The sequence below is a fragment of the Esox lucius genome, chromosome 3, assembly GCF_011004845.1.
Source record: "Esox lucius isolate fEsoLuc1 chromosome 3, fEsoLuc1.pri, whole genome shotgun sequence".
Classification (NCBI taxonomy): Eukaryota; Metazoa; Chordata; class Actinopteri; order Esociformes; family Esocidae; genus Esox; species Esox lucius.
This window is the reverse complement of record NC_047571.1, coordinates 24,683,757-24,698,540: the sequence shown is the minus strand read 5'-3', so window position 1 is coordinate 24,698,540 and position 14,784 is coordinate 24,683,757. Positions and strand designations below refer to the sequence as shown.

At 41.9% G+C, this 14,784-nt stretch overlaps 1 protein-coding gene across 2 annotated transcripts; it reads left to right on the top strand.

The window, feature by feature from the left end:
• The first annotated feature begins 7,182 nt into the window (after nt 1–7,182).
• Nucleotides 7,183–14,467, top strand: LOC105022964 (cysteine/serine-rich nuclear protein 1-like). 2 transcript variants are annotated; one of them, XM_010891777.3, is made up of 5 exons: nt 7,183–7,349; nt 9,991–10,225; nt 11,433–11,671; nt 11,808–12,128; nt 12,303–14,467. In XM_010891777.3, exons 2-5 carry the CDS (start codon nt 10,021–10,023, stop codon nt 13,401–13,403), a joined length of 1,866 nt encoding a protein of 621 aa, XP_010890079.1. In that variant the 5' UTR covers nt 7,183–7,349; nt 9,991–10,020; the 3' UTR covers nt 13,404–14,467. The 2 variants fall into 2 exon arrangements, with proteins under 2 accessions (XP_010890079.1, XP_010890071.1); XM_010891769.3 differs by having other exon boundaries at nt 7,185–7,349; nt 11,433–11,707; nt 12,303–14,466.
• Nucleotides 14,468–14,784: the final 317 nt, after the last annotated feature.

Below are 14,784 nucleotides of genomic sequence, written 5' to 3'. Positions count from 1 at the left end.
TTCACTAATGTATTTTTAAAATGACTTAAAATCTAATCACCATTGTGTGTGATGTTGCTTAAAGACAGAGGTAGCACTACCGTTTCCCAAGTGTTTTTGGATTCTGTTTTCGTTGTATTTCCTGACCTGTTTACCCACATTGAACTGTGTTGAGGACTGTTACGGTATGACTTTTAGATTTGAATCATTTAGCAGATGCTCTTATCCAGAGTGACGATATTGACTTAAAACAATCCATTGCTATACACACTGAGCTACACAGGACACATGATTTGATTCATTTGTTGTAAAAACATGAAATGCTGCGAAGGATGCTACCAGAACTTTTTCTAATCAGAAACAAAAAATAATGTTGACCCGGGCCAGAGGGAAAAAAAAGTAATGTTGACCCGGGCCAGAGGGAAGTGTGCATAGTCCACAGCTCCTTCCGAACATTTCACCCGCTTGATAAGAACCGTAATGTATAGTATACCAGACAGTTTGCCACAGTGGTTGTAAATAGGGCAGCCTACAGTTGATCAAACTGATCTCTTTCCATTAAATACATGCTATGATTTCGCTGAAGTAGGTGGAATTAGGAGTATATGCAGGCTTTTGGTTTGTCTCTGTCAGGAGTGACATATTATAATATTATTATAATATTGGAGCAATATTGTCTGTAAAAGATATTAAATTATATGAGACAGTATGCAGGGTTGAGTTGAGAACTGAATATACAAATGTATTGTATTCCAACCTCCCAATGCAGCATGTCAGAGCTAAGTCTTTTCTCCTACATCGATTAGATCGATAGACAGGATGTTCGGGACATGTTGAAGCACGTATTAAACATTTTAGCTGGCAGTGGATATATTTAGCTGACATTTTTAATGGTTGTTTAAAGACAACTGAACAGTTCACAGTTTCTGAGCAGACACAAGATTCGACCTGTGGACTGCTGTAGTTTCAGTGACGATTTCAACATGAGAATATAGTTTGGGCAAATTCAACATAAAAGCTCCTACAATACACCACAGTTTTCTACAAATTGAGTACACAATTCTGAGCCAAACACACATACATAAAACATGTCCATTTATAGGCTTTTTCCTGCTCTTGTTGCACAGAGCCACAGTTTACCATATAGTAATGTTAAAGGAGAACTTTTCCACACTTTGATCTCAGATGCTTCCTCATCCTGTATGAAGATTGTAATCCATGTTTCAGTTTTCTTTAAACATCAATTAGAAAAAATGCTGCTAAATTTATCTAAACCCAGCTAATTATTAATGTTGAAAGCTGATTAAAAGATATCCTAATTTACCCTGATTCCCTCTATGGATTTTTATGCGATATCCAAGGTTCATTAACATTTTTAATAGCTTTATAAAAAACTATATAATGAATAATTACAATTTTACTAAAACCTCTTGCTCCATATATTTATTTCAACGTGACAATACTTGAAAGCACAACAAAGTTACATTCTCTTTCAATTTTACATATATTTTACTTTAGAATCAACCTCTATCGGCAAAATATTGTTAGAAATGCTTTGAAATGCAGTATTCCCTTATGTATTGAGTAGAGTTCATGAGTAAAGTATTTCTTAAGAGATTTACAATAAGACATGTAATATAGCTCCTAACTCAAAACAGATGTTAGACCACAGCTGATCCATTCCGCCCACTCAACTTTAAACTTTCTGCTTGGTCTTTTAATAATGGATAGCCTAATTTTAATGATTAGTGACTGATGAGCTCTAAGTCATGTAATCTCTAAATTTCATTAATAATGCTGCATTTGATAAAGATTTCCTAAGAGATATGCTAGCTGCCTTGAAGATGTCATAAAGTATCTGCTATGAACTATGTTTTTGTTAAATCTGTAAAAATACACATTTTTGTAGACTTAATTTATTGCCAGGGAGAAAATATATCAGCAACATAACCATGATCACTGTGAAAAGAGGCCAGTTGACCTTGCATAACAGAAAGATAAAGGAGATAAAGAATCTTTGTCTTGCCATGTCTGGTTTCAGGAGTGCAGCTTGTAAACATTTTGGTCTGTCTGAAGTAAAAAATGTGTTATGTGGTGTTAATGTGTCTATCAACAGACTGCATTAGTGTGGCGTCCGGGGGCTTCTATGAGTCATTTACTTTTCCTTCTTCCTCTCCTCCACCCTGCCCCTCTCCCCTTTCTTTTCATTCTCAATCTCTTCCTCCCTGCCCCTCTCCCCCTTCTTTTCATTCTCCATCTCTTCCTCTCTGGCCCTCTCCACCTTCTTTTACATTTCCATCTCTTCCTCTCTGGCCCTCTCCACCTTCTTTTACATTTCCATCTCTTCCTCCCTGCCCCTCTCCCCCTTCTTTTCATTCTCCATCTCTTCCTCTCTGGCCCTCTCCACCTTCTTTTACATTTCCATCTCTTCCTCTCTGGCCCTCTCCCCCTTCTTTTCCTTCTCCATCTCTTCCTCTCTGCCCCTCTCCATCGCTTTTTTATCTCCGTCTCCTCCTCCCTGCCCCTCTCCCCCTTCTTTTACATCTCTTAACCATCTTTTCTGTCCCTCTCCATCTCCCTTTCCATCTTTCCTCCTCCTTGCTTCCTTTGAAAGCATTTTTTCATGTTTTTTTTTTTAATAATAATATTTTTAATTAATTTAACATATTTTGTACCCTTTATTAGTGTGAGCTGGGGAGTGTTTGTGGGACAAGAATGGCCCCTGTTAGTGCTCAGGGCCAGGACTTGGTCTTCATATGAAAATGTCTGTAAAGTGTGAATGGTTTACACAAAATATTAAAAATGTACTGTAATGAACATGTTGTTCTCTACGATGCTCACACTTATTATACAGGCAGCTACTCTGTGGTATTATAGTGTACGTTACTGGTAGATTCTGTGAATTTAATTGTAATACATTTTTAGGTCAAAAAATCTTAATAGAATAAAACAATAAGGTGTCATACGTATGTGTGTTCATGTATATGTGCATTTCTGTTGGAGTCTAGGTGTGTGTGGTGTGTGGTGTGTGGGTGAATGTGTGTGTGCATTTCTGTTGGAGTCTAGGTGTGTGTGGGTGTGGGTGAATGTGTGTGTGCATTTACACTGTATCTGGGTCAGTAGAGAAGGGCACCAACTGAATATAGGTCAACAATTTTTCTCTTTCAGTCTCTTTCATTGTGCTGTGACGTCAGGAACACTGCTGTTTCCAATGACAACCAGAGGATTTTGATCTACAGGTGATTTAATGTACAGGCTTAAGCAATAGTTTTGGCAGGGCCAGAACTGGGTTGAAATGTGTATTTGATTGTGTTTTTAGATATTTTTTAATGTTCCAGAAATGTGAGGAAAAAAGTGAAGCTTGTGTTCAATGCTTAAAGAAATTACATTAATTCCAATGAGTTCTGATTACACAGACAATGTTTCCCAAGTGGACACCACATTAGTTCAGATTAGTACTAGGGTTTTACAGTGTTTCTAAAAGATTGTTTTTTTGCAATTCAAACGGATAGTTTAAAACTCCTTTAGGTATAAAAAAATATTTGAAAAGACATTTACTGAATGTTCTTATTATTACTTATCACTATTTAAATAGTACTTGCCTCAGGGGCAATCTCGACCAATTACCATCAACAATCTCTGTCTCAAAAACCATCAACATTTTTCTCTGTGGATTAATTATCTTCTGGCTTTCCTTACATACACAGATTTTTTTTAATTCAAACTTCATTTGATTATGTGTGTTTGTATTTTGTGTTGTTTCTTTTAAGAATTAGGGAGTGGGCATATTATCCAGGTTACCCTCTAGACCTGTACATTATATCATTGTTTTTCTATAACATTTCTTTTGTAACCCAAACGGTTTTGTCCCAGCATTCAGATTTTGTAAGAGACACATTCAGGAGGACCTGTAATGAAATCTGATATCAGGGAGGGAAAATTACAAATAACATTATCTTGAAACCTGTGTGACACTTGTTTCTATCTCACACAATTGGGGTTGTACACTGCTGTTTAAACCCTGATTTGAGAGAATTCAATTCAAAGTGACACCAACCTTTTTTCCGAAAACATTCCAATATACAACTAATTACTATGTCTTTGCATAGTGACATACCCAAATTAATCATTTGATTTAATTAATATACAGGATTAACCCAGATATGTACAGCACCTATTGCAGGTATTGCATTGAAGTCATTTAACAGATGCTCTTATCTAGAACGGCTTACAGTAGTGATTGTATATATCACAAGGTGGAAAAGATGCACAGGCACCAAAACACAAAAGATCATATCATCAATTTAAGAAACATAGGTCATTTTCCATCTGTTTCCACATTTCATGGAAACTGACCTCCTTTCTGTGAGACACCTTCCATTGCATCATTTTCCATACATGTTTTACTTGATACTTCTGCTTTAAAACCATGCTATTTTAAAACACAAAGGCAGGCATCCAATTTGTCAATCAACCAAGCTCAAGTGTTATTATTAACCAATGAAATAGCTTTGTTTTCAACGAACAAATAGAACTGTTTTTGTTTTGAATGGCCTGGGCTCCACCACGACACCAAACTGCATTCACTCCCGGTGGGCGGCTGCCTAAAACACCAAAACCGGAGGATTTGAAGACATTAAAGACTGAAATGAAATGACCTTTCAATTAGTTAATAACCTCATGCGTTTACAGTATGCAACCACTCACACCATTTTCATACTTTTGGGGGGTGAAACATACACAGCTGGAACTGTGCACACACATTTGGGACCAGAAAAGCAGAAATCCATGTGTCCTATCCCCTAAACCAAACATTAATCCTAAACCTTAACTTAAACTTAACCCAACACTCAATAATTCAGTCTTTAAGCCTAACCTTAATGTAGCCCTAAACCTAACCTGTAATGCCTATACTTAAAAGTAACACAAACAGTTACCCTCTAAACGTAACAGATTTGTCAAGTTTATTTGGTTCACATGTGTATTGTTGGACCTGGATAACGCACACACAAACATACGGAAATCCATACTCATTCACACACCCTATAGGCAACTATGCAGTATCTCTGGTTTTGGACAGTTGCCGGGCAGACTTTCCTCCCCAACTACCTCCGGTCTCAATAGTTCCATTGTCCACATCCTCAGATGAATGTGTTGCCTCCCTGAGTTCACCATCACATTGCAGTCATATATATATTCTCTCTCTCTCTCTCTCTCTCTCTCTCTCTCTCTCTCTCTCTCTCTCTCTCTCTCTCTCTCTCTCTCTCTCTCTCTGTGTCTCTCTCTCTCTGTGTCTCTCTCTCTCTGTGTCTCTCTCTCTCTCTACTCTACTGTCAGAGGGATCTACAGTAGAAATCCAGTCATAGAGAGCTGCAGGAGAACACCACACAGTCAGAGAGATCCACAGGAGAACCTCACCCAGTCAGAGGGATCCACAGGAGAACCTCACCCAGTCAGAGGGATCCACAGGAGAACCTCACCCAGTCAGAGGGATCCACAGGAGAACCTCACCCAGTCAGAGGGATCCACAGGAGAACCTCACCCAGTCAGAGGGATCCACAGGAGAACCTCACCCAGTCAGAGGGATCCACAGGAGGACCTCACAAAGTCAGAGGTGTGGTTGTGACCGGGGCTGAATGACACCCTGTGTCTCTCGTTCAACCTGTCTCTCCTTTCAAGTTGATCGTCACAACTTTTAGCAGCTGATGATGTCACAGTAGCACACCTGGAATCCTGGTGAGCAGCATGAGGAACATTCCTCGCTGCAATCCCAAATGGCATCTAATTGTGCCCTCTGAAGTGCACTACTTTGGACCATGGCCCATAGGCTACGGTCTCTGTAGCCGTGCCTTACATGTGACCTCTACCGTTGGCTGCTTTCACCTAGGGCTCAACTCATTCCTTTCTGCTCTCTCTGAAGCCAACTGGAACAATTATCATTAAAAAAGCACAGCAAGCAAAGAGGAAGAAAGGGAGACACAGTGACAGAGAGATAGAAAGACCGTGAGACACGTATAGAGACAGAGACAGGGAGACAGAGTGACAAGCAGTCAGAGACAAAGACAGAACAAGTGAGACACAGAGACAGGGAAGCAGGGAGACAGGTCGGCAGAGAGACAAGGGAAGAAGGGAGATATCGGCAGAGAGACAGGGAAACTGGTTTGGGCGGCAAAACGTAGAGACTGAGGAGAGATCGGGGGCAGGGGACTGAGGAATGTTAATCCTGTTATTGTTTCCACTTGTAGTTCTATAGAAAACAAAGTTACTCCATCATCATCTATCTGTTGGGACAACTTTGGTTCTGTACTTAGTTCAGCTGTTTGATTATCACACACAAAAAAAGTGTCATGTTTTGGTTATATCCACCATGCCAGAAATAGTGTCAGGTACTTACAATTAATATAGAAAGTAAAGACCCAAATGATTACCTAAGATATTAGGTCTGAATATTGGAGAGTGCATGTTACTTCTGTAGTAAAACTTGGATATTCTCTCTCTTTAAGGCCAAAACTAGTTTGTGAACATTTACGTTTATGGTCAATGACCTTTAAAACCTTAAGACCAGCTCTCCTCCCTCCCACCACCCAGGAGAGGGCTGTCAGCAGAGAAATGGGACAGAAAAATTACTTTAAATAACTAGCTAAGAGGCCAAACAGTCAAAGAATATTGGGCAATGGTTATATTATAAAATGTAATTAGTATAAACACTGTAAATATTTATTAAAGAGAGAGAGATTTTTTTAAAGATTTTTTTGTTTTTTTGTCACCACCACGACATTCCCTCCTGAGATAACTAAACGTTTTGATGTAACACATCAAAACGTGTAGGTGGACCAGAGGATTAAGACCCTTATTTCCTATTCCAACCAATATGTTATTGTATTCTGCTCTAAGACCAATCCAGACACCAAGACCAAGCAGCAGATCTTCATTCAATGTATTTACAGCTATATACTACATCTGTTCTATAATGAAATAGAACAGTAGTTACAGAAACACTATGTGTCATTGCTATGCATGCCAGAATCCTTGGCAGACAATTCCGTTCTATTAAATTCCTTCCTATGCTATTTTATCTGAACCGATAAGGTAAGACAGGAAGTTGTAGGCAGCAGCAGGGAGAATAGTGTGACGCTCCCATCCTCTTTCCTTGTGTGACCGCCTGCGCTGGCGTCGCGCAGGAGGAGTTTTCCGCTGACGAACACAACGTTGATATGCGCACTACACTACAGTATTCTAATCCAGAGAGACGGAGAGGAAGAGAAAGCAGACAAAGTCAGCGATCAGTGAAACATAGAAACGAAACCTTGACGCGTTGATGAAAGCTATTAACGGATTTATTTAATTTAGGAGATGCCGATCATACTTTGGTGAGTAGCCTAACAGCCTCGCATTTTGATTTGTTTATTGGTAAAGTCAAAAAAAGACTTAAAACATGAGCGGTTTTGTAACCAGTCATAAAGCTGAGTGTTAGAAAATCCACTGGGTGAGGGAAAGTTGTCATAAAGGTTATATAAAAAGTAAGGAAAAAACGTAAAACTAACATCAATTCATTTTTAGACAATTATTACACGAATATTTAATTAAGTGTGCAATTAACATGCAAAATAATAGGCATCTTGTTTCAGGAATTTCATTTGGTGTTTGGTTGGATGTGATTACTATTTTTTTGTAACTTGGGTCTTCCCCAAGCAACAGCTGAGTGAGATAGCTGGTCGGGTTTAGCAGCACAATGTTTTCATTGTAAGCTACATAATTACGGACCACATGAAGCTCGACGGGTGAAGAGGTCACCAGCCAAATAGTAGATGGGGTTGTTGCCTAAGCACTAATACTAATTAGTAGTAGCTGTGTGTGTGTGTGTGTGTGTGTGTGTGTGTGTGTGTGTGTGTGTGTGTGTGTGTGTCTCTGCTGAGAGTTATTTCATTGTTAGATTTATTTTTGAAATGGTCAGTGGCAGAAGTTGGATCGCTTGTAACAGGATGGAAGCTAAGTGGTGGAGTGGGGTAGTAGCCCAGGCACTTAGTACTATTGAATAAAATCTCGGTTTTAGTTTTTGTGCATGTTTGTTGGTGGTCTTTCTGCTGCCCTGAGTCATTAAATTATTTATTCAACTTGAATCACCCCTGACACACGTGCTTGCGCACAGACAAATATACCCACCCACTCACACACACACACACACACACACACACACACACAATGAGGTAGGTTTTCCAATCCATCAAAGTGAGGACCAACAATTCAGTACCATTAAAAATAAACATTTTACCTAAACATAAACTAACACTTACCTTAGCTCTTAACACCCTAACCTGTATGCCTAACCTTAACCTAACTCCTAAAACCAAGCCTTAATACCTAAACTTAACCCTTAGCCTAATTCTAGGATTTATTCTAACCCTTAGATGAAGCTTCTTGTTAAAGTGAGGAGGAGTCAAATGAGAAGTTTCCTTGTTTTACTCTCTGAGTGAGGACCTACACGTGCCCACACATACTAGATATTACATTTGGCCTGAACGAGAGAAAGGAGGTCAAAGAACAGAATGTCTCTTTGAAAGACTTCCATAAAAATTAGAGGAAAAAAACTGAATACTAGTCTCATAGATATAATGTTGCGCACTGTGATTTCAACTTCAAAATACTTTGAGATGGTGACTGTACAAAAATAGGTGAAGCCGACCAATGACTGAGACACAGATCCTTCTGCTTGTGCCTTACCTTGTGTGACCTCACACCAATCTTAAACACACAGAAAAGTCTAACTAGACATGCCAGATGCATGACAGTGTCATTACTGTGCAAATACATACTTTTCTTCCCACTCTGAATTGCCATGCATTTGTGTTTAGAACACCTGTTTACTGTGTGGTTACCTGGGATACTAAAAGAGTTACATGGTGGAAAGGACAGTTTGTTCTTGGACTGATTCCTTCTAGTAGATTCCTAGGAGAAAACATAGGCCCATTCTCTGCTAGCAGGAAACACAGGGCAGGGGGGCAAGAGCTCAAACTACAGGGGGTGGTGGACTTTTCTGCTACATGTTTCCAGAATATAATCATAAGTAAAACAATATTTTAGTATCTGATTATGGTAGTATAAAAATTGGTTTGTAATAATTTAATAGGTATGCTTTTGTCAAGTACATGGGTTTGGTTTCCTCTTGTTCCAATGCTGCCAAAAAATGTTGTCCAAAAATAACTGCACTGGCCGTCATTTTCCCCAGAAAAATTCTGTCCTGGACATGGCCCCTCCCTGCTCTCCACTTTTCCACATTTTTTTTGTTAAAAACGTTCCTGGAATCACTGGAATGTTAATGACGAGACTGGAAGAGAAAAATATTGAGATTTTAGCCGAGTCTGTAGTCACCCCTGCGCTCTTTTACCAAAGTCACGGTGTTTGGACTGCAATAGTCAGTGAGCATCTTACAGGCCTACAGGGTCACAGAAAAGCTGCTAGCAGTGGTTTCGTGACCATCTGCATCAATGGCTTTCAATATTTAAATAAGCAAATGTACTTCTAATGCAGTGGAACCAGTACAACTACTACCTCAAGACGTATCCAGTTACTCTTGCTTTGTTTTTTTTTCACTGACAGGAAACATAGCCCTTGATATCGGAAGTTAAGGAATTGTTTTTAGGAAGGACAATGGCTCCTGGGGAAGGTGCATCTGTCAGATGATAACTGTTCACATGGAAATGTTGCGGTTAGAATTAAGGAGTGTGAATGGGACAGCTTTTTGCTAGTTTACATGCCTCAGCTTTGGCCAGATGCATATTAGTTGTCTGAAAATGGGTTATATCATCAGTGTCTAATAAAAGCTGTTGAGTCACTGTTACTCACCCATGTATTACAGGATTATAATCAGTGGTCGTCAATGTACTATTAATGTGTATTCCTGTGTTCACACATACAGTGTGTGTGTGTGTGTGTGTATTCCTGTGTTCACACACACAGTGTGTGTGTATTCCTGTGTACTCACCACCTACCTTATTTCTCTTTACTGTTCAGACATATCTATCTATCAGCCCTGGAGAAGCCATGAGTGAGGTCCTGAAGAGGAAATTTTCAGAGGTGGAGGAGGAGGACCCTGCCTACATTCACTTCTCTCCCTCTCCTCCGCCCCCCTCCTCCTCCTCCTCCTCCTCCCTCTCCTCGCTTGCCACCTCGGAATGGGAGTCGGAGGGGGAGAGCTCCCACAGTGAGAATAACTTCTCCCCTGCCTCACCTTCTTCCCAATTACCCGGTAAGTAACGCTGTCAATGTAGGGTGTACTGAATGTCTGTCGTCCATGCACTACGTCTCAATGAAAGGAGAAGCAAAACCCCGCTTATCTGAGTCACTGCTAGGGACAGGGCTTTGGGAGTGTCTCTTTATCAGTCTGCAGCCATTCAATTACAACATGCTGATAGAAGAGAGAGGCTCTATTAGCTAGCGGTTGAAATAGTGCTTCGCAGGGGCTTGCATTTGACTGAACTGTGGTAATCTAATGTGGATTACGGTTATCATGCTTTACCTGCGGATGACTTTATTCAAATACCTCCTCTGACTCAGCGTACACCGGACAGAACACACAAACCTTCATCAGGGTAAACATAGTGGACTTAATTGACCAGAAGCAATATTTCGATTCCTTGCTGGCAGTTGTTTTTAACTCTCAATAACATTGAGAGTTAGAATAATTACAGTACGGTAGATCCTGGAACTACCATCACCCGACCACTGTAAACACACAGAGCCCCAGTGAGGAAGGTCTGTAGACTGAATAACAGCAGCACGTCTAGACTTGCTCCTAAATGGCAGCCTATGCAGTGTACAGGTAATAAGATGCTTGGTTAAATCTAGTGCACATGATGTAGGGAATAGGGTGCCCTTTGGATTGACACTATGTAGTTGGCAGAGCTGTTGTTTACCAAGCTCCTCATTCTTTAGTTTTCTCCAGCATGTGTGAAGGTCACGGGAGTCAGGATCATGAGGTTTAATATTACACTCTAACTGTCAAATGGAACAGTGATCCTATGGGCTATTGCAAGTATTTTAGCAGTAGGGTGACTAGAGCTTCTTAGCACACTGCAGGGAGGTTGCAGGGTCTTTAAACGTATCTGCCTCTATGAGGTGGGGGGGGGGGGGGTGCTTTTCTTCCCCCTTCGTTATTCTGTCTTGTTTTCCCTCCCCTTGTAGTAGATTCATGCCTTGATGTTTGTTTCTAACAAATAAACACCCCGATGTTCAACTTTAGTGACCCCTCCCAGGGTTGTAAACACTGGGTGGTGAACTGCAGGCAGGGGTGAAGTAGCATTGTCTGCCACCCAGTGGCTGTTAACAGAACTTCAGTGTCAGCACCGTCAGCTGACACAGTAATGACATTGAAGACAGAACTTACGATAAGTAGAAAACACCGAACTCTGATTTTCACTCTAAAGCCTCTTCCCTTCCTCATCCATCAATAACAGCCCGCTCCATCCTGAAGAGGCCCAGACTTTCCCAGGACAACGACCGCCGTGCCAACAGCGTTGCCTTCAACCAGGTGACCGTGTTCCTTTTCCGGCGTTGCCAGGGTTTTACCAGCGTTCCGAGCCGTGGCGGCGCCACCCTGGGCATGGCAAGGCAACACAGCGCCCTCCGGAGGTACACGCTGGCAGAGCACGCGCAGGAGAGACGACGGAAACTCAGGAAGAGGCTTCGAAACAGAGTGAGGGAGGAGAGGCTGGAGGCGCTCAGGCAAAGAGTGAGTCCTGTACAGGGTTAAACCTGCATGGATTCACAGAATTTACAGGGGCAGGTGGACCTCCATGAACATTTGATTGATACCATACTCTTCTCTCCAGCTCATGGCCAGTGGCACCATGGACCAGGACGGGGCGAATCGTCTCACCGTTGACCATGTGTCTGATGACGACATTGAGGCCCAGCTTCCTGAGGCTGACCCGGAGGAAGGAGAGGATGGGGGAGACGGTGGCTTTCTGTACCCCTACGCGTCCCGCCAGAGGCAGGCCCTGCTCCGGGCGGCTGGGGTGAGGCACATTGACCGTGAGGAGAAGAGGGAGCTCCAAGCTCTGAGGAGATCCAGGGAAGACTGCGGCTGTGACTGCCGAGGCTTCTGTGAACCGGAGACCTGTGCCTGTAGTCTGAACGGAATCAAGTGCCAGGTGAGAGCCATGGGGACTGGTTTGAACTGAAGCCTGTTGGCCAAGATTGGCGCAGGAGAACAGCCTCCCACATTGAAGTCAAAATGTCTGTCGTATGACCTGGTAACAATTATGGTCACAGTGGGCCTTTTTGTCCGAGTATACTGAAGGTCTATATGTGTTTGCCCTCCACAGATGGACCGCTCCAGCTTCCCCTGCGGCTGTACCAAGGACAGTTGTGGCAACACCAACGGGCGCGTTGAGTTCAACTCCCGGCGTGTCCAGACGCACTACATCCACACCGTCATGAGGCTGGAGTTGGAGCAGAGACTGCAGGATGAGACGCTGACCAAGGGGAGGGACCTGGAGGAGAACCAAGAGGGACTACAGCCGCTCCAGGGGCAGTGTCAGCAGGACAGTGTCCAGGAGGAGAGATGTCCCTTTGGGTTCACCCTGGAAGAAGAGGGCCTACCTCTCTCTGTCTCCACCCGCCCTACTTTCCACTTCAGCCCTGAGCTCTGTGAGGTTGGAGAGAATAGTTGCTCCAGCGACATGACCGACTCGTCCGGCTACTCTGCCCAGAGCGAGGACTCAGACACGGGTGGAAGCCCTCAGCAACACCAGCCTCTCCTTGACGTGGATGAGGGGGGCCTGGCGCGCGTCCTCAGCTTCCGGGACTCTGACAACGATGACTGCTCCATGGGCAGTGAGAGGGACGCTAGGCCTGTCAGACAACCATCGCCGCCCCTTCCCCGGTGTCTCGGCAGCTTTGAGACGTCGTACAGTCTCTGTGAAGACACCACAGGCCCCAGCGCCCTGTCCAACACACCCAGTTCACACACAAGCAACGCCTACAGACACAAAGACGAGACACGCCGACACACAGACAACAGCGTCAGCATTTCTTCCTTCATGACAGACTATTTAGATGAGAATGCCAACCAAGCGACGGCCCTGTTTGCAGACAGTCCTCTCCAGGACTACCCCAACACACCCTCTCCCTCCATAGACTACTCATCCTGCAGCTACATGGACCTCAGCCTCTCCTCCAACTCGGACCTGGAGCTCTTTGACAACTTTCCCACAGACTACAGTTCAGGCCCTCTGCACAACTCATTTAAAGGCCACAAGCACCCAGATAACTTTCTGCACCTACAGGTGTTGAGTTCAGCAAATGTCCAACAGTTCAATGAGCCAGCTGGTACTTGTCTCCTGGAGTCCCTGATGGGCTTGTCTGAAACTACAGACACACCATCATTCCAAGACAGTCAGCTATTAGAGCAGGTGATTCAGTGAGTGGGCAGTGACTGCCAAGAATTTGGTTCCCCTGCTCAGGATTTGCATATGTCTACTGATGTCCATGCGCCACATCATTGACTTACATCGACATACAGATTGCTGTAACATGTGATGTGACTGGCTGATTGGTAAAATACCTATCCAGGCAGATCTGGAAGTGATCAGAAAAGCCTTGGAAAAGGAATAGAACTAATGTTAATAAGACCTAATTGGCTCAAGGATGTTTAAATGAGCCTAAAACTACTTTAATATGTACAGTGTAAAGTTTGTATTTTTTTTAAGATATAATCATGTATAGTATAAAATATTTTATCCAAATGTATTGAAAATTATGTTCAGAAAGACTTATACACCTTATACACACACATTTGTCAGAAAACCTTTCAAAGCCCCCAGTCCCTACAATATAAATATAACATATGTTTCATGTTTCCAGATGTCCACTTTTTGGATGTTGCCTCCAGCAATTATTTATAGAAGGCTGTTCATGCAAAAGTGACTTAATTTATTTACTGTATACATTTTAACTAGGAGATGTATTGTCGTTGTCATTGGAACATCATAACTCAGGTGCTAAGATCCATGAAAGAAGACAGAGAGACATTCATGAATTTTATCAATTCTATTCATAAGAGTTTTATTTTGAGTGCAATCAGGAAAATATCAAAAGGTTTAGCACTAAAACAATTACTAATTTATTATTATTTGGTACGACAAAAATGTTTTTTTTCTCTCTTGCTGTATATGTCAAAATGCCATAGTTTAATGTATTGCAGTTCAATGTATTCCATCTTCACAATACCTCTTCTCTATAGATAACTCTTTTTTTGCGTTATGTATTTTCCACACTGAATTTTATTTCTTTGCAATGTATCATCCATTGCTGCAATCTGATTCCTGCGCTGTGTATTTAGGAATGGTTTGTATAGTCCTGTCTTTTTAAGTTATTTTTTATGGAAATATTTTACTATGTGTTACTAAATCTTGTATTTTAAAGTAAAGCCAACTATTATTTCTATGAATAAACATCTTTTTGGACCACAATGAAAACAGTTAAATTTTGTGGGTTTACTGCATGCATGACTGGACTATAATACCAACCATGCTACCAAACAATCAACCAGCCTAACACGTTATTCCTGTAGTTAAAATAAAGACATAATTAGTGAAACAAATACTTATTCAGCATACTTTATACTTAGACGACACTAAATATATTGATTTCAGAACGGTAGTGTCCAGTCACCGATGACGTCGTTGATCCTGCGTGGTCAACGCGTCAGTACGCAATTATGGCGCGTTCATGTGGTATTGGAACTGTGCTACTCTGAAACGGCATAATCGCTAAACTTGTTGTAGATAATCCCTACTAGTGCTT